General features: G+C 56.7%; 4 protein-coding genes across 4 annotated transcripts; all 4 read left to right on the top strand.

The window, feature by feature from the left end:
* Positions 1–4654: 4654 nt before the first annotated feature.
* On the top strand, positions 4655–6006 carry E0L32_004146 (uncharacterized protein; the record flags this gene model as incomplete). The annotated part of the gene is made up of 2 exons (XM_031138524.1): positions 4655–4687; positions 4876–6006. The coding sequence occupies 2 exons, from the start codon at positions 4655–4657 to the stop codon at positions 6004–6006; spliced, it is 1164 nt and encodes a 387-aa protein (XP_030997862.1).
* Positions 6007–8206: 2200 nt separating this feature from the next.
* On the top strand, positions 8207–9022 carry E0L32_004145 (uncharacterized protein; the record flags this gene model as incomplete). The annotated part of the gene is made up of 1 exon (XM_031138523.1): positions 8207–9022. The coding sequence occupies one exon, from the start codon at positions 8207–8209 to the stop codon at positions 9020–9022; it is 816 nt and encodes a 271-aa protein (XP_030997861.1).
* A 1909-nt stretch (positions 9023–10931) lies between these two features.
* E0L32_004144 (uncharacterized protein) lies at positions 10932–11410 on the top strand (the record flags this gene model as incomplete). Its single annotated transcript, XM_031138522.1, has 2 exons — positions 10932–11043; positions 11118–11410. The coding sequence occupies 2 exons, from the start codon at positions 10932–10934 to the stop codon at positions 11408–11410; spliced, it is 405 nt and encodes a 134-aa protein (XP_030997860.1).
* Positions 11411–13479: 2069 nt separating this feature from the next.
* Positions 13480–15605, top strand: E0L32_004143 (uncharacterized protein; the record flags this gene model as incomplete). Its single annotated transcript, XM_031138521.1, has 2 exons — positions 13480–14825; positions 14873–15605. 2 exons carry the CDS (start codon positions 13480–13482, stop codon positions 15603–15605), a joined length of 2079 nt encoding a protein of 692 aa, XP_030997859.1.
* Between the last annotated feature and the right edge of the window lie 1812 nt (positions 15606–17417).

The raw sequence follows: 17417 nt of genomic DNA, 5'->3' as shown, positions 1-17417 counted from the left end.
CCGCGTTCCGCGCGATGAGCTCCTGGTTGGGCTGCGGGCTGGTCTCTTCCAGAGTCGAAGGCTCCGAAGGTGCGTGGGTGGCGGGAGCCTCAAGCTCTCCGCCGTTCCGTGAAGCTCCTGCAGCCGGTGGCGCGAGAAACACTTCCTGGTTGTTGCGGGTTAGTTGTTCGGTGGTGGCAGACTGTGGTGCCTGGAGAATATAGAGTTAGTCGGCGAATTAATAAACCACTTGGTCACTAACCATGGCATTTGCATCGACATTGGTGGTGTCGAGATTGAAGTCCATGATCAACTGCTGCCACGCGTCTCTGCCATCCCACATGAAGCTGGCGTAGTCAAATGCCTGGGGCACGGGCTGTTGCCCCTGCGGCCCAAAGGGCGAAGGATCAGAGGGAGCGACCAGCGGTCCGGGCGAGGCCGGCCCCACAGACCGCATCACGGGCGTGCCGCCGGTCAAGCCCGCGCCGTTCATGCCCAGCTGACTGCCGCCGCTCTGAATGCTGCTCCTCGAGGAGCTGCGCCACCTGCACTGCATGTTGAGACGCTCGCAGTGCGAGCACCGGGGCTGCAGCTCATCGCACTTCACCTTGCGCTGCCTGCGCGAAACGAGTCAGGAAAAGAATCCCTCGAGAAATATATGGGTGCCGGGGTGGACAGAGTCCGACGTACTTGCATGTGAGACAGCCGTCCCTCGAACGGGAGAACTTGTGCCTCTGACGCAGCTGCACCGACATGGGCGCAGCGTCGCCCAGCCCGGCCTTTGCACCAGCATGCGCGGCGTCCATTTGCGCTCTCCAGAGAAGTGGATGCCGGCCTTCTATGACCGTTCCTTAGGCGTGGTTATGAGTTGTGAGTCCGTCTTTAATCGCTTCGAGGTGCATGCAGTTGAAGATGTGGAGTTGTTTTTCTTCTCCCGCATTGTGGAACAGTAGCCTTGGGGTGCACAGGGGGTAGCGAGAGTGCTCCATTGTGGGGACGCTATTCCTTGATTCGAGTCAGTGTCAAGGTGCTTGGCGGCCGAAGCAAGCAATTGAATCTAATCTGTTGCCACAGTTGGGTATATTACTTAACTACTTATTTATCCCGCTGTCGAACGACACGAGATATGGCGTTTGAAACTCAGAAATACCTTAGATGATTGGGTCGACTGCCTTTGGTCATCAACTGTTGTCGGGGATAGCCTATAGGGCAAGGATATCTGCACTCAATTGAATGTACCTCAGGTAATCCCTAGTCGAGAAAATACACAGAGAAATAAGAGAGCCGGCGGATGAGATGCTAGAGGTTACGGGTGAAAATAACATTAGACCTTTAGAGTTTGTCTCCCGAGAAGTCATGGCCCATCCCTTGAATTGCTAATGCCGCGAATCAGCCCTACACAGCCTTGAACCACACCTCACACGTACTCCCCGTCACCGTTATCCATACCTCTCACTTCCAATAAGTATACACCTTAGCCTCCCAAGCCATCAGGGGCTCCCGCCCCAACCACTCTTGCGGCACATCCCGGTCCTGCGTGACCTCCCTCCACCCCGGTACGTCCCTGTCAGGCCAGTTCGGCACAACATACTCGGCTCCGGGCGTAGGCTCGTCCGTAAAGTTGGCAACGACCACCACGACCGGGCCCTTGCCAAGCTGGCCCCGCCTCCACGCCATAATCTTGCCGCCGCGGCTGCCGTCGGCGTGGAAGAAGTCCGTGTCGTCGACGCCCAGCGCCGGACACCGCGTCCGGAACGCGACCAGGTTCGCCACGTACTTGAAGAGGGCGTGGCGCCACGCGTCCCTGTCCTTGCGCTCGTAGTTGACGGGGTCGAGCTGCTTCTTGCGCATGTCGCGGCTGATGTCCATCTGGTCGGCAAACTCCTCGCCGGCGAAGATCATGGGGATGCCGACAGAGGTCAGCAGCAGCACAAAGGCGAGCTGGGCCCGGCGCTGCAGGTCCCAGATCTTGTTCGAGGCGAGAAAGTCGTAGAGGCGCTCCTTTCGAAACCCTTCAATGTCGTGGGATGTGATGTAGTTGACTGCCTGGGCGCCGTCGGCGAAGCCTGGACGCAGGTCGTCGAGGGTGCAGTCGGCAGTCTTGCGGACCGTCCATTCGAAATCGTCATCGCAGGCTTCTCCGAGAATGACGCACCGCAGCCGCTTCTGCCACGGCTCGTTCCAGAGGGCGTTGACGCAGCCACGATTGATCATGTCGACGGGCATGCTGAGCTCTTCGCCGATGACGAGAAATTTGGCTGGGTCACCTTTGCCTTGGTAGCGGTCGTTGAACAACTCCCAGGCTTTCTCGTGGTAGGATCGGACGAAATCCCAATTACCAACGTTGTTGAGACTGTCCAGGCGCAAGCCGCCGACTCCGAAGTCGGTCATCTTTGAAATACATTAGTCGGATCCGGTAGCGGATGAGGATGTGCGTCACTTACCCAGCGAGTCAAGTGACATTTGTGAAATGCCCACGCGGGACAGATATCCTTGGTCTCTCCACTCTCCGGGTCATACGTGTGTGTACTCTGGATATATCGCCAGAGCATCCCACCCCAATCAACTCGCTTTTGATTCTCAGTGTGCGACTGATAGCTGTCCGGGTTGTTGGGCTCGTTGTCGGCTTTGATATGGAACTGGCCAAAGTCAATGTAGCCATAGGGATCGTGTCCAAAGGCCATAACTACATCAGTGACCAGACGGATGCCCCGACTCTGCATGGATCCAACCAGCGAGGCGAGGCTGGAAGGAGGGCCGAGGTCATAGTCTGGAGCAAAGTAGTTTGCAGTGGCATATCCCCATTCTCCTTGGGCCTTGGCATCGGCTGCAGGGAGTAGCTCGATGGCATTGACGCCCAGCTCGGCGATGACAGCACCCGTTCTGATCCCGGATATGCTGCTGAAGTTTTTGCCAGGCACCCTGGGATCGATCAAGGCCTCGACGTCGGCGAAAGTGCCGAAGTCGATCTGGACGCCGTTGCTATCGGTGCCAGCTTTGGCCCATGAGGCGGGTAGTTCATATATAACTAGATGATTGTTGCCCGGGAGTTCACTCTGCGACGGGATTGGAAGGGGCGGCGACTCAACACCGTCGATATCACAGGCGTAAAGTCTGCTTCCTTTGAGCTTGACCACGGCTGGGGGCTGAACCTGGTCATCGTTGCGATGCCGAATGGGCGTGTAATCGACAGTGAAGGCAAGAGGGTCGGTGACTTTCGTGTTCTCCACCTCGAACCAGTAGTGATAGACACCGTCTGCGAGATGCGCGAGCCTGGAGAGATCGAGTTCCCAAAGATCAGGGTGGTCTGCAGACTGGATCAAGAGCTTACGCTCAAGCTGGAGGAAGTCACCGTGGCCTCCGCCGCTGTAGACTCCAAGGAGGAGCAGGGGTGGATTCTTGAGTGCGAGGCCTGGGAGCCACAAGGCGAACCCTCGGGCCCGCCTGTTGAGAATGTCGGCTGCATACATGGCGCCGCTACTGTGGCGATGACAGCCCAGAAAAAGGAACGCGGAAACCTGGGGCTGGCGAGCAATATCACAGAATCCCAGGCGCACGGAGGAGATGAGATGGAAGAGAGCGAGGTGAATTGCTTGCTGCAGGCGAGTAGCCTTGAAAATGGTAAAAGGAGGCGGGAGTGACACTTGTGTAGCAGCGCGAGACGAAGAGAAGTGGCCTACCTCGAGAGAATGGGGAAGATGAGAAGAGACATGAGACGAGATGGGTGGAAGCTACAATCCGGCCCTCATCCGTTTAAAAGAAATCCCCAGAGCTCCTGCTGCTGATGTGCTCTACCGTTTTCAGCCCTGCACAGCTGCTGCCACGATGCAGTCATCATGCTCTGCGGCCCTCGATTGGCCGGAGGGTACATCGAGGTTGCAGTCCAGCCAGCCCTGATGAAAGCAAGAGAAAAGTGACTGACCGTTTGTTTACCTGATTGAAAAAATTTCGTCGCATCTCTTGCTCGATGAGTGGTGAGCTCAATCTTCTGCACCTCGATTACACACTGGATCAGCACTTGATCAGGTCATTGATGTTGCACCTCCAGGCCTGTTGTGCATGTAATAGTGCTCAGCAGGCCGAGTCGCAAAATATCGGTATCGATAAGAAGATAGCGATAACACCCCTGATAAGCTGATCTCCCCGAAAAACAGCGACGTAGCGCGGAATTTCCTCGGTGAGAGCGAGAGCAAAAAGCTTTTCTCCCAGTGGGCGCTAGGCCAAACACGGGTGGCTCGGGGGGCAACCTTGGAACTGTTACCAAATTCTGCTCACTGATAGCCAGCACTGACCACCGCGCGACCAGCGCTGAGAGAGCACCTGCAAAGGAACTGTGGAACGAGCTCGGATTCCCGCGCTTGCGCCGATCGGATGGCCGCTGGACCGCCGAGCCTGGCCGCAGTCCAAGGCTTCCAATTGGCAGCCATCAGCGCCAATTCCACACGCACGCCCCCCCCCGTCGTCATGTAAGGTTGCTGCTTTGCCTTTTGGCTGGTGCTCTCTCAATCAGAAGACAAGCTCCACCAACTTTTTGTTTTTGCGGCATTTCAACTTTCCAGCCCAGTCCTAACCTTGATCTGTCTTCTCTCTTTCCTCTCTCACGTTCTTCTGCTGGACAGTCGCCGATCAATTGCATCCTCAATTCTCTCCCGTCCTCGTCCCTTCCACATCCAAAATGCTGTCTCGCAACTCCTGCCGAACGGCTCAGGTACGTCATGATCCAATTTGCACGGCCCAATGGCTGGTCCTTGGTCGCGAATCCCTCGTCCCGTCCCCGCCAGCCCGCTATCACATGATGGAATGGCGATGGCACAACAAACCATCGTGAAGCTTCATTTTTGGTGGTGAAATAATTCCCAGCGATGCTGACTTTTCGTCCTTTTTCTCCGACGATAGCGCCTCGCCCGTGCTGCCGCCCAACAGCAGTCGTCGTCCGCCGCTCCCTTCGCCGCCCGTGGCTTCGCGACCGTCCAGTCCGACATCTTCAAGCCCACCAAGTATGGTGGCAAGTACACCGTCACCCTGATCCCCGGCGACGGCATCGGCGCCGAGGTCGCCGACAGCGTCAAGACCATCTTCAAGGCCGACAACGTGCCCATCGAGTGGGAGCAGGTCGAGGTCTCGGGTATCGACGACGCCAGCCCGTCGGGCCGCACCGAGGACCTCTTCAAGGAGTCGGTCGCCTCGCTGCGCCGCAACAAGCTAGGCCTCAAGGGCATCCTGCACACCCCCGTCGCCCGCTCCGGCCACCAGTCCTTCAACGTCGCCATGCGCCAGGAGCTCGACATCTACGCCTCCGTCTCCCTCGTCAAGAACATCCCCGGCTACAAGACGCGCCACGAGAACGTCGACCTGTGCATCATCCGCGAGAACACCGAGGGCGAGTACTCGGGCCTCGAGCACCAGTCCGTCCCCGGCGTCGTCGAGTCGCTCAAGATCATCACCCGCGCCAAGTCGGAGCGCATCGCCAAGTTCGCCTTCAGCTTCGCCCTCGCCAACAACCGCAAGAAGGTCACCTGCATCCACAAGGCCAACATCATGAAGCTCGCCGACGGCCTCTTCCGCAGCACCTTCCACCAGACCGCCAAGGAGTTCCCCACCCTCGAGGTCAACGACATGATTGTCGACAACGCCTCCATGCAGGCCGTCAGCCGGCCCCAGCAGTTCGACGTCATGGTCATGCCCAACCTCTACGGCGGCATCCTGTCCAACATTGGCGCCGCCCTCGTCGGCGGGCCCGGCATCGTCCCCGGCTGCAACATGGGCCGCGACGTCGCCGTCTTCGAGCCCGGCTGCCGCCACGTCGGCCTCGACATCAAGGGCAAGGACCAGGCCAACCCCACCGCCCTCATCCTGTCCGGCTCCATGCTCCTGCGCCACCTCGGCCTCGACGACCACGCCAACCGCATCTCCAAGGCCATCTACGCCGTCATCGCCGAGGGCAAGACCCGCACCCGCGACATGGGCGGCGAGGCCTCCACCCAGCAGTTCACCAAGGCCATCCTCGACAAGATGGAGACTCTGTAAAGAGATGTCTGGCCATAAAGCAAACCGGGCGGGACAGACCAAGAAATGTCCGTGCCTGTTTGTCGACTCTGCATAATACCTTCCTTCCCTTGTACCACAACACCAACAAATCCTCGATATAGACTAGTTTTTGTTTCAGCGGCCTAGATACCACGGTTATCGTCCCAGGGCACACTCATATCTGGAGCGGGGATGAGGCGGCGAAGGAAGGACAGAAGACAAAAGGATTGTGGTTATGAGGATGCATCGAGAGAGAGATGAGGAGACATGGAGACGACGGTTGGGCGGAGGAGGGAGGACAAGGAGGTGAAGGAACCCGAAAACCCCCTTTGTAACAGTTCGCACTGCATTAGGATACACTGGTAGCAAAGCATCCAATTTTCATTTTTGTCTTGAAACGAAAGAAAGAAGACCAGGCCAGGCCAAAGACAACTGCATCAGGGCCCAAGTGATTTTTCTTGTGGGCGCACTCACTCTGTATAAGAAGGGAAGCGGTTCCCGGCTGCGGCTCTGGGAGACTAGAGGAAAACGGGTCCGAACCGAAACCAGGCGAAATAGCCGAGGTGGAGGTGCAGCTTCCGATCACGACCCTCTTTGGTATAATATGCGATGGACCATGTGCTTGACTGACATCCATGCCACGAGATGCTACTGCATGTGACCGAACTTCCAGCTATGCCGGCACCACCCGGCTTTCTTTATTCGGCAAAGGAGCATGTCGTTCTGTCTTTCTTGACTTTCCCTCTATGGACTGGAGATCAAAAGCCTTGAGAACCGATATGAGCTCGCTAGATAGAACAATGAAGCCTCTATGCCGGAGCACAAACTGGACCGCGAGCTCTTGACATGTTTATAGCTACGATATCCCTACTCGGAAGAAACCATGACGACGGCACTTCCGTAAGGCGGCCTAGAAGTTTGGGCAGCTGCTCGTCTGGGCATTCTTCGGGGGCAACACAGCATCACCCAGATTTAGCTTCAAGCAATACAGGGCGTATTGCTGACCGAACCCTTGCATGTGCTTCCCCACGTTTCCCAAACGAAGCCCGAAGTTGGCCCTTGTCAATGCAGAGGCGAGCCTCATGGGCGCCGATGATGTCATGGAATGGCATTGCCGTCATGCTTGAGGGGTCTCCCGGCCGAGAAACACAAGTGGCGACCCCTCAGGGCACGGGGTGATTTTGATGCCTTCAGAGCCACCACGGTGACCTCTGAACTTCTGTACAAACACTAAGCCTTTCCGGAGCTTGTGCTGTAACTGGTTCGGCATTTCCTCTTCGGAGCGGACAATCACCAATCCGATTCATAGACACTGAAAGTCTGATCAAACAAACTCGACTAGGATGGAGATCTTGAGGCCACGCTACCAAGGCATGATACAGAAGAGTCGAACTGTGCTTGTTAAAACCTAGCAAGCCGGCGATGTCTCCGTATAAGCTTCTATAACCAGAATAAGCTGTTGTCCGCGTCCTTGAAACAACTATGCCTGCCGTTCCAAAGACTGGTAGAGACCACAAAGGCATAGTGTTTGCCGTGCGACTCACGACTATTCACGTCAGTCTTTGGCGGTCAGTATTGTTGATGCGGTCCCAGCCGTGGTACAGAGCCCCTTGTAATGCAAGACACAGCTCTGACTTCAGACAGCTGACAGGCGGGAACGGTTTGTCTACGCAGTCGAAGGTCGTGTGGTGTTGTTGCTGGTACGGTCGACAAACTGGACCCGTCGTTCCCCGGCTCATATTATCGAGCCCAGGACGAGAATCATTCACCCCTCGATTGCTGACCGCCAGTCTACGCCTACGCCGTACCCGTCTCACTGCACCGTCGTTGATGGTTCGCCATGTAATTGAGGATGTGCTACTGTATGGACCTTCTTTCCAACATCCTGACGCGGCTTGGTCGTGACGTCATGTCTTTCCCACAAGGCCCTGTCTCCATGCCGCACGAAGGCAGACAGAATGCTGCCAGTATAACGAGATGCCAAGAGTGCCAGAGCGACGAGTGCAGAGCAGCCGTCGAGCGCAGCGGCATTGATCCCTGTCCCCCTTGAGTACGAGACTATGGGACGGATGGAGGATTGTGTGGCTTGGGAGTGGTGCTTGCTGCTCTGGTATCAGCTGAGTTGACCTCAGGACTTGCATATCCTTGCATTTGCTTCCTGCATTCTTGCAATAATCTTCGAAAACAAAACCAATATGCTATGAATTCAATCTATAGTCTATCAGTGGTTCGCTTTACAATACAATCTAGGTTGGTGCTATTAATCATCCACATCGGGTCTTCATCTCATGTCGATCGCAAGCGCGACAATACAGGCTGGGCAAACGGCGCAGTAGCGCTCACATACACATACACTTGCTACTCACTCGCTCTTCTCCCGCTTCAGCTCCTCCTGGACCTCCCGGATAAGGTCCATGTACTCACCCGTGCTGTAGGCCGTCATGACGTGCCACCAGCCGTGCAGCTCGAGCAGCCACGCCCAGGGCAGCCCCACGCGCTCCCGGAGCGCCCTGATCTCGGCGCAGAGCTCGAGGTCGACGTTCCAGAGCACGAAGGCGACGACGATGACGACCAGCGCCCGGCGCCCGCGCACGCGCCAGGACCGGACCCGGTCGGGCGGGAAGGCCGGCTCGCGCCAGTAGAAGAGGTAGGTGCCCCGCGCGACGACGAGGACGACCATGAGGAAGAAGGCCGAGAAGTGGTAGACGATCTCGCCCGTGTAGACGTAGAAGCCCGCGAAGAGCGGGAAGAAGACGGCGAGCGCGGCGTCGACGAGGCGGTCGCGCCGCGTGCGCCGCCGCCGGGTGCGCACGGTCAGCAGGCCCTGCAGCAGGGACCAGGCGACGCCGAGCATGCCGAGCTCGTCGGCGAACTGCAGCGTCTGGCGCAGCGAGGCGTGGAAGAGGAAGGAGCACAGGCCCAGGACCAGCAGGGAGGCGGACATGAAGTCCAGCCTGGGCCGGAGGGGCCCGCGGCTGCCGGGACCGTACATGTACCGGAGGGCGAGGTAGACTAATGAGCAGCGCCGTGGCATGTTAGCGCGGAGGAGAAAAGGGGGAGGTGGGCGGGCGGACGGCATGCGGCTTCGGGTTGAGCGGCGGCGTGCGTCCATATGCCCAGCCCGGGAATCCGGGAGATCCGGTGATCTTCTCGCGTACCATAGGCCAGGTTTGTCAGCGAGTTGATGAACTCGGCAATGTATATGCTGACGACGTAGTCCTCCTCGCAGAAGCTGTGTGCAACGTGGTTAGCATGCATGCCAGCCCGCCGGGGGTGTGTCTTCACAAGTTGAGAGACTTCCAGCTCGGCCGACGTACTTTGCGCTGCTCGTGGGCGGGCTCCAGGCGCCGCTCAGGGCGTAGCGGTCGCCGGCGAAGTGGCGGTTGTGGTGGGGCATGGCACCGGCTATATGATCTCGACGGCGGGTTCAAGCATGCTTCTCTAGGCAGGCCAGGAAAAGAAATGGTTGCTGTCGGACGTGGTATAGGTCTAGATCTGGACACTTGCTATGTTTCGGCACACGCGGCCTCGGGCTTGATGGTGAGACACTTGCCCGCACGTGATTGATCCTGATCCTTCTACGCCCCAGCGAAACCAGCATGGTCATGAAGCGCGATCTCCACATATTCTCACCCACGTCACGCGCGTTGTGATCCTCGCTCTTGATTATAAAGTATGCATCCGATTGAAAACATGCAACAGATTCGAGTCCCTTTCCTGTCTCCCAGGTTCTGAGGTAAGGTGCCAAATTCTTCGCCCCAGAGAAGCACTGAGCCAAAAGGCTCGAGTCTGCTGCCATGAGCGTCAAGCGTCGTTGTTTCTCTACATGCATCCTCAAGTCCCTTTCTGCATGTCGAGTGCAGTCTCTTCTGGTGACTGGAACAACTGGGGCAGTGGTTGGCATGTTGTTATGGTCCAAAACCAGCCAAAGTCGTACGAGCGAGGGTTCTAACCATAGAGAGTCACAAGGAAGAAAAATATCACTAAAGATACAATGAGATCTTACTTAGCCTTGAGATTTCACAACGTTGATTACTGCCAGCGGTATAGGGCTGATCAAGTACAACGACCTACCTGGGACTAGGGATTGCTGTTTTGCCAGTGTGCCTTGGGCGGATGTTATGCGACAATTACAGTGTAATTCAGGATTCAGTGCTAGTCTTGTTGTTGGTGTGCGCCATTCACATGTCTCGCGGACCTCGTACAAGTTTGGCTAGTTTTGGTACTCGGGGTGCTCGGCTCGGGCTTGCAGATACATGCAATATTTCGCGACCTACCTAGTCCTTTGCAACTTGCTGAGAGCTTTCGCACTTGGCCATAGAGAATACTACTCGAGTACACAAAGTGGCTCATTCCCCGACCTTGAGCCAGTACAGGATCTAAATAGGTAGGCACCGATTCATGGGCAGAAACAAAAGGCTCTCAAGAACCTGAAGCTTTGGAAAGGTTGTAAGTCACTTTGAGAATCTAGATCTCATTGCCCAGTTGGAGAACATGCACTCCGGCCGTCTTCACTGATTCCCAATATCCATCCCAAAGATAGTCCGGAAATGATCTCATCACCGTCAGCAACCGCCATTGTCAATGTGAATCGTGCTTTCACTTGATCTAGTTATTCTTGGCAAACTTTCCTAAAGTTGTCAGCATGAATGAATCTGTTTGGAAACGACAATGCGAGCTGGCGTGGGGCCATCAAGCCCGTTGATGTGGAGCTTGGATGATCTCAACACACAAATGAGCTTGGCGACGGACCAAAATCAGGCCGTTTTGCGTGGTCAGCAACAAGCATTAATAATACATCTTCAGCCCTACGAAGACATATAAAAATCACAAAATATCGCAGTAGCTAAGCTCTAAAGTTGAACTTCGGTCGTCGTAGTTCTGTGAAGCATAGTGACAAAACCTCGCTCGAGCTTCCCTTGATCATGGCCAATCTCCAATACTTCACCTATCCGGGTCACGGCGTCAAGGTGGGCGACTTCTTCGGCTACAGCCAGGCTGTCCGCGTTGGCGACCGCCTCGAGTGCTCCGGGCAAGGTGAGATAGCTCCCAGCGCTCGACTCAGGTCGCTCTTGGCAACGAGACTCGCTGACGGGCTCGCATTCTTTCAGGCGGGTGGGATACGACTACAGGCGAGGTGCCCGCCGATCTGATGGAGGAGATCGATCAGGCGTTCGCCAACGTGGACTACAACCTCAGGCACGCCGGCGGCAAGGGCTGGTCGCAGGTCTTCCGGGTCAACATCTACTACACGGACGGCAGCCCAGAGGCCTTGGGACGGATGGCCGAAAATATGAAGAAGTGGATGCCCAACCATAGGCCCATACTGACGGGCGTAGGCGTCAAGGAGCTGGCCCTGGAGGGAATGCGTGTCGAGATTGAGGTGTCTGCGTACCTTGCATAAGCGAACTCCTTGCACGATAGGTTCCCACGCGTAGGGGCACTCTGCATCATGAACAAGATGATGGTAGATCCTTGGCAGCTACCTAGTCATGCATGAGAGACAAGAGTTGATACTAACAGCTCTTGGACCCAAGAGGCGTTGGTGCAATCCCGTCACATGCCTGCCTCTCTCCTGACTGATGAGGCAATTGCCCGCCAGGCAGGATGCGGTCTCTACATACCTATGGGCAAGAGCTCTGGTCCCGAAACTTTTGGCTCTGGTATGAACCACACTCGTCATGGGAATACCTACTCTCGTCAGCGGATACTTGGTGTTTAGTCTGCCCCGTTTCTCGCTTGTTAAGTTCATGGCTCGGTTGACTAGGAATGGGACTAGCTGCATCGAGCAAGAGAGCTGAAGACTCGGGAGACTGTGGCGGCTGCCAAGAGTAGTTTTTGTCGTGTAAAAATGGAGGCGCGTATCATCTAATAGTGCATCTTATGTGTATGTTGGCCAAGGTGTTCCTGGCTTGGCTTCACTCTTCGCGACCTACTTGCCAAGAGGTCATGATCATCACTCGACCGTGCCGGCGCAAGCAAACTTTGACGGAAGGTTTCTGATCTGCCGTTTCGTCACGCTCTTGTATTGAAACCTGTCTTGTGATTCGATGCTCTTCTGGTCCTAAGGGTTCATTCATTCCATGAAGTAGAGACTTCTGTCAAAGTTAAAAACGATATTCGCAATCCTGGGCTTCCTACTGGACGCGCCTTGACGCGAGGCATGGATCGCCCTACGAATAGCAGGCATGGTTATAAAGAAGCATAAAACTAGTCCCACCCCAGCGCCACTTTTCACCCCAGAAAACAACGCGCGGAGGCACCCGACTCAAGAGTCTCGCGGAGTCGGAGCATCACCTACGCACGCACTATTTCGTAGCTTAGACAGACCGGCCCACCCCCCCGCCATCACTTGCTGGGCTCTCTCTCCACACACGGGCAACGACCCTGTCGAGAAGGGTTGACGTCGACACGAGACCAGGCATGCAGTTTTGGGGAATAGGCCGGTCGGAGTGTCTCAGCCGAGAGGCACATACCATGCCATGTCAGGTTGTTCTTTCATCCAAATCAGGAAAGCGAGCTCTTCCGAAATACCGACAGGGCTGATTCGTTGCCATGAGTTGTTCCCTGATCTCTCTGGTTTCGATCAGACCGCATGCCACACCACCACACTCTTCTTGCCCAGACATGTCGTTCACCATTGTTCCCCAAATCTGTATCCATGCATTTCAGCCACATCACTTCCCTGCTGGGCTGTTTGACGACGATGATGCCGGCGGCCATTGCCGGCCGTCAATGTCAACTCTCCATGACAGGTGGCTTGCACGTCCACACGAGCGACACAACGCTTGTGTGTGCCGTCTTGCCGGCCGTCACTTCAGTCGGTATGCTTCGTAGGCGAGAACAGGCGAGACCTGCTATGTGGCGGAGGTAAGACAGCCCAGGGGACTCGGCCCTAACAACTTGATTGGCCTTGCTGTGCCAAGGGGCTTTAGGTTGGAATGGTGGCGATGGACCCAAAACGCACTACACATTAAACTTTGGCATGCTGAGACTGCCCCGTCCTGCTGGGAATCAGGCGCGGCTGACAGCTTGCCTGCCAGCGGACATGGTTAGCGCCTCCAGCTATGGAGGCCATCGGTGTTGTGTTGACGACTCACGATGGTCTTTGACTCGGTCGTGTCTCTGGTCTGGTTGACACACTATCACGCCTCATCGCCTTGCCAGGCGACCTGACCTGGGCCGTTCCTGAGCGCCACATTCTTGACGCAAAATGGCACGTCCACTCTATGCTGGGTAGACTGATCGAGCTGCTGCTTGTGAAGCGACGGGTTTGATTCGGAGGGTCAAAAGACGACGATGGAGAGAGAGAGGCAGTATAAAGTTGGCCTCCCCTCCCCGGATCAGCAATGTCTTGGGATGAAAGAGCTATCCAGATGATACCTCTCTGTTGAGCCCCCTTCGTTCGAAATACATACTAATCACTTGGCCTCTTGGCCGTTCATTCGTTCTTATCCATCAGCACTCACCACGATGCGTACCACCAGTCTGTTTATGCTCCTGGCGGCGGGCCTTCGGGTCGTTACCGCTGCCAACTGCACCAACGGCGGCTCAAGAAACACCATCGCCCCCCCGACTTGTACCTGCCCCCTGGCCAACATGTTCAACGATATCTCCATCGACGACTGCCGCTGCATCTTCGCCAATGAGGGCTATGACCCAAACCTGCCCGGTTGCGCGGTTTGCCTGAACGGCTACAGTCCCTCCCCCACCACCGCCCGTTGCGCCTGCGAGCCCCCCTTTGGTCTTGACAACAACGGCCAGTGTGGCACCTGTCCAGCGAACGAGACTCCCAACGCGAATACTGGACTGTGCGAGTGTGCCGCCCCCCTCGGGCTGGATACCAACGGCAGTTGTGTCACTTGCCCAACGAATGAGACTCCCAACTCGTCCACGAGGGTGTGCGAATGCGCCGCCCCCTTCGGGCTGGATACCAATGGCAACTGTGGCACTTGCCCAACGAACGAGACTCCCAACTCGTCCACGAGGGTCTGCGAATGCGCCGCCCCCCTCGGGCTGGATCCCAATGGCAACTGTGGCACTTGCCCAACGAACGAGACTCCCAACTCGTCTACCAGGGTGTGCGAGTGTGCCGCCCCCCTCGGGAAGGATACGAATGGCATGTGCATTGTCTGCCCCGGCGCGCAGACGGTCGACAACAACGGCAACTGCGCGTGCCAGGCTCCCAACGGTTTCAATGCCGCCAACACGTGCGTGAACTGCGCTGCGAGTGGCTTCACTCTCAACGCTCAGAACGGACGCTGCGAATGCAACTCTCCCAACGGCATCGACACCACGACCGACACCTGTGTGATCTGCTCGGCCAACCAGCAGGCCCTCGACCCGATCAGTGGCGAGTGTGTCACCACGTGCCCGGCTGGCTACGAGGCTGTCAGCGGCATCTGCGTCGTCAGCAGCTCGACCACCACCAGCGAGCCTCCGACTACCACTGCAGAGGATACCAGCACCACTCCGACCCCGACTCAGCCCTCTTCCACTCAGCCCTCTTCCTCTGAGCCCGCAACTTCCTCGTCTGAGCCCCTCACTTCCACGTCCGAGCCTGCTTCCTCCTCCGAGCCCGCGACCTCGTCTTCCGCCTCGTCGACTCCCGCCTCGTCCAGCTCGGTTACTTCCTCTCCCGTCCCCACCTCCACTGCTGGCCCCCTGCCCGACCAGCTCGGAGACTTCAGCTTTGTTGGATGCGCCGGCTCTGACCGCAACTTCCCGTCCTTCTTCCTGCAGACCTCCAACAGCCAGATGACCCTGGACCTGTGCACGGCCGCTTGCAGCGCCCACCTGTACGCCGGCGTCAGCGTCAAGTACGTACCATGACTTTTGTTGATTATCCCGTGCTCTCCTTAAAAAGCAGCTATGCTAATCCTCTTCCTTTCAGCGACTGCTACTGCGCGGACAGCTTCGAGGGCGCGGCCACCGTCGCCTCGGGCAGCTGCAACATCCCCTGCCCCGGCAACCCGCTGCAGAACTGCGGCGGCGTCCGCCAGGTCTTCGTCAAGCGCCAGGCCGTGCCCGCCACCGCCCTGCTCGTCGTCTACATCAACGACCCGCTCGTCCCGACCGCCACCGTGCCCACCACGGCGCCCACGAGCACCCTGCCGCCGGCCAGCCAGACCACGGGCACGACCACCGCCACCGCCACCGTCGTCACCACCGCCGTCGCCACCCAGACCGCCTACCCCTGCTACGGCGGCTACTGCAACGCCGCCGGCTGGGTCTTTGAGCTCTGCGTCGGCCTCCCCCTGCCCGGCCAGCTCGTCTTCGTGCTCAGCCCCTGCGGCTGCTACGGCGGCTGGCAGTACGTGCCCGCCGGCTGCGACGGCGCCGCGTGCGCCGGCCTCGTCGTCTACACCGTCGTGCCCTACGCCGGCCAGACCGGCGTCACGGTCTACCAGCCCCAGCCCTGCTCCGGAGCTGGCTGCAACCCGGGCCAGGTCGTCTTCGTCCAGCCCCCGCCCGCGGCGCCCACGGGCGGCAGCAGCACCCCTGCTACTCCCGGCGGCCCCGTCGTCGTCACCGCTGGCGCTAGCAAGGTCGCGGGCTCGCTCCTCGGTCTTGCTGGTGTCGTTGCCATGCTGATGTAAACAACAAAAGAGATCCTCCTCCGTGATCTCCTCTTCTTCTTCACCTTTGTTTATAATACACACACACACACACACACACACACATTGCCCAGGAGATCTCAGCAGAGAGCGATGCGAAAATCAATCGCACAACATCTTTACTTTCTACACGTCTTGTATTATCTATACCACTTTAGCGCGGCGCGGATAATGGGAATGGGGACAGAGAGCGCGCGCTCGCCACCAGCAGCAATGTGTGTAGTGGGCCTGAATGGTCTTTAGGGGAACAGATCCAACTCTGTCCTGTCTAATAAGACGATTTCAAGGGCTTTTATTCAAATGATCAAGCATTCAACATTGCTTGTTAGCTACTTAATGATAGTAGTCTAATATTGTGTATCCTCGCAGATTCTGGGCTTTGATTGTGTCTTCCGGTTGACTTGATCTGGATCTTGATCCACCTGCATGACATACAGGTACCTCTGGTACTCGAAGAATACCACGACTCTCTCCTAGAGCCTGAGGACCTCGATCCATCTTCACGGTACATGGATAGATTTGGAACCGCTAGATCTAGAAAAGTGAGAGTAAGATTGAGAAGTATACTCGGCAACGCGCGATGTTTCGAAGCAACGAGATGTTTCTAGTCTTCACCAACCTTCTGGGAGATGATGATACAACCCCGATATTCCACGACGCCGTCGACAGGTTCAGCCGTATACCTCGATAGCTCGTAAATCATTCACAGGCATATCCTTGGGCGGCAAAAGTGGCACAAGCGGTCTGATATTAATTAATTGTATTACATGATTCCCAAAACCCTTGACTCTGTCCTCTTGAGAGACGTTGGGAAGTGCTAGGATTGCGGGAGGTCAGGACGAAAGACTGAATATTAGAGACATTGTGAGCACGTGGCCGGCGCGATGTTCTCAAACCTCAATACAAACGTAGACATTAGCCCACAAACCACGGCAATCTCGTCCACCAACACCAGTATTCCAAGTTACAAAGTTGTCGAGCGATATGCCATTGGAAGATGCGATACCCTGACAAGTATCGCCAGAGTTTACAAACGTAAACTTCTTACAGTTGCTCACCATGCCCGGCTGCGTGGGCGTGGGAGTTGTCACACCCCCTGATGTCGTTGTCGTCGGCGATGGCGTGCCTCCAATAAGGCCAACGCATGCATACTAGAGCAGGAAGGTGTTAGATGTGTTGCTGAGCTGAAGCATGACTCGCAGAACGGGAAGTCCTGCCCATGAGTAAGGGCAAACGCTTACAGTTGAGGCCCAGAGACCAGAACAGTCATTCTTAGCAGCCGGGTCCCACTTGATGACATCGGCCGTGGAGATGGAGTAGAGCGGCGCAATAGTTGCACATGTTTGCCCCTGTTCAACCAGATGAAACTTGCCACAGTTTGCAACCATGCCTGACTGCGTTGGCAACGGCGTTGTAACGCCATTGCCAGAACTTGTGGTAGTTGGGCTCGGGGCGTCGACACCAATGATGGACACGCAGGCATAAGCGCCAGCCCAGAGCCCGCTGCAGTCGGAGCCGGCGGATGGGTTTCAAGCGAGGACCTGGGACAAACTGATGCCGTTCTTGCTGGCGATCACGGCGCAGGTATCTCCTGGTTGGACAGAGTAGAAAGCGTCACAGTTCTGCACCATGTCAGGCTGAGTCGGAGTAGCTGACGAGGAGAAAGTCAAATTAGTATTGAGCAGCATGTCAGCTACCATCAAGAGGTTCTGGACGACGTACGGGTGGTGATTCCATTAGACGGCTTCGTCGACGTTGGTGGCGCCGTGGTGGTCGGCGCCTGGTTTGCAGTTG

The sequence above is a fragment of the Thyridium curvatum genome, assembly GCF_004353045.1.
Source record: "Thyridium curvatum strain D216 chromosome Unknown NODE_19_length_512963_cov_79.951035, whole genome shotgun sequence".
Classification (NCBI taxonomy): Eukaryota; Fungi; Ascomycota; class Sordariomycetes; order Thyridiales; family Thyridiaceae; genus Thyridium; species Thyridium curvatum.
Note: the sequence above shows the minus strand (reverse complement) of the source record. Positions and strands in the feature narration are given on the sequence as shown.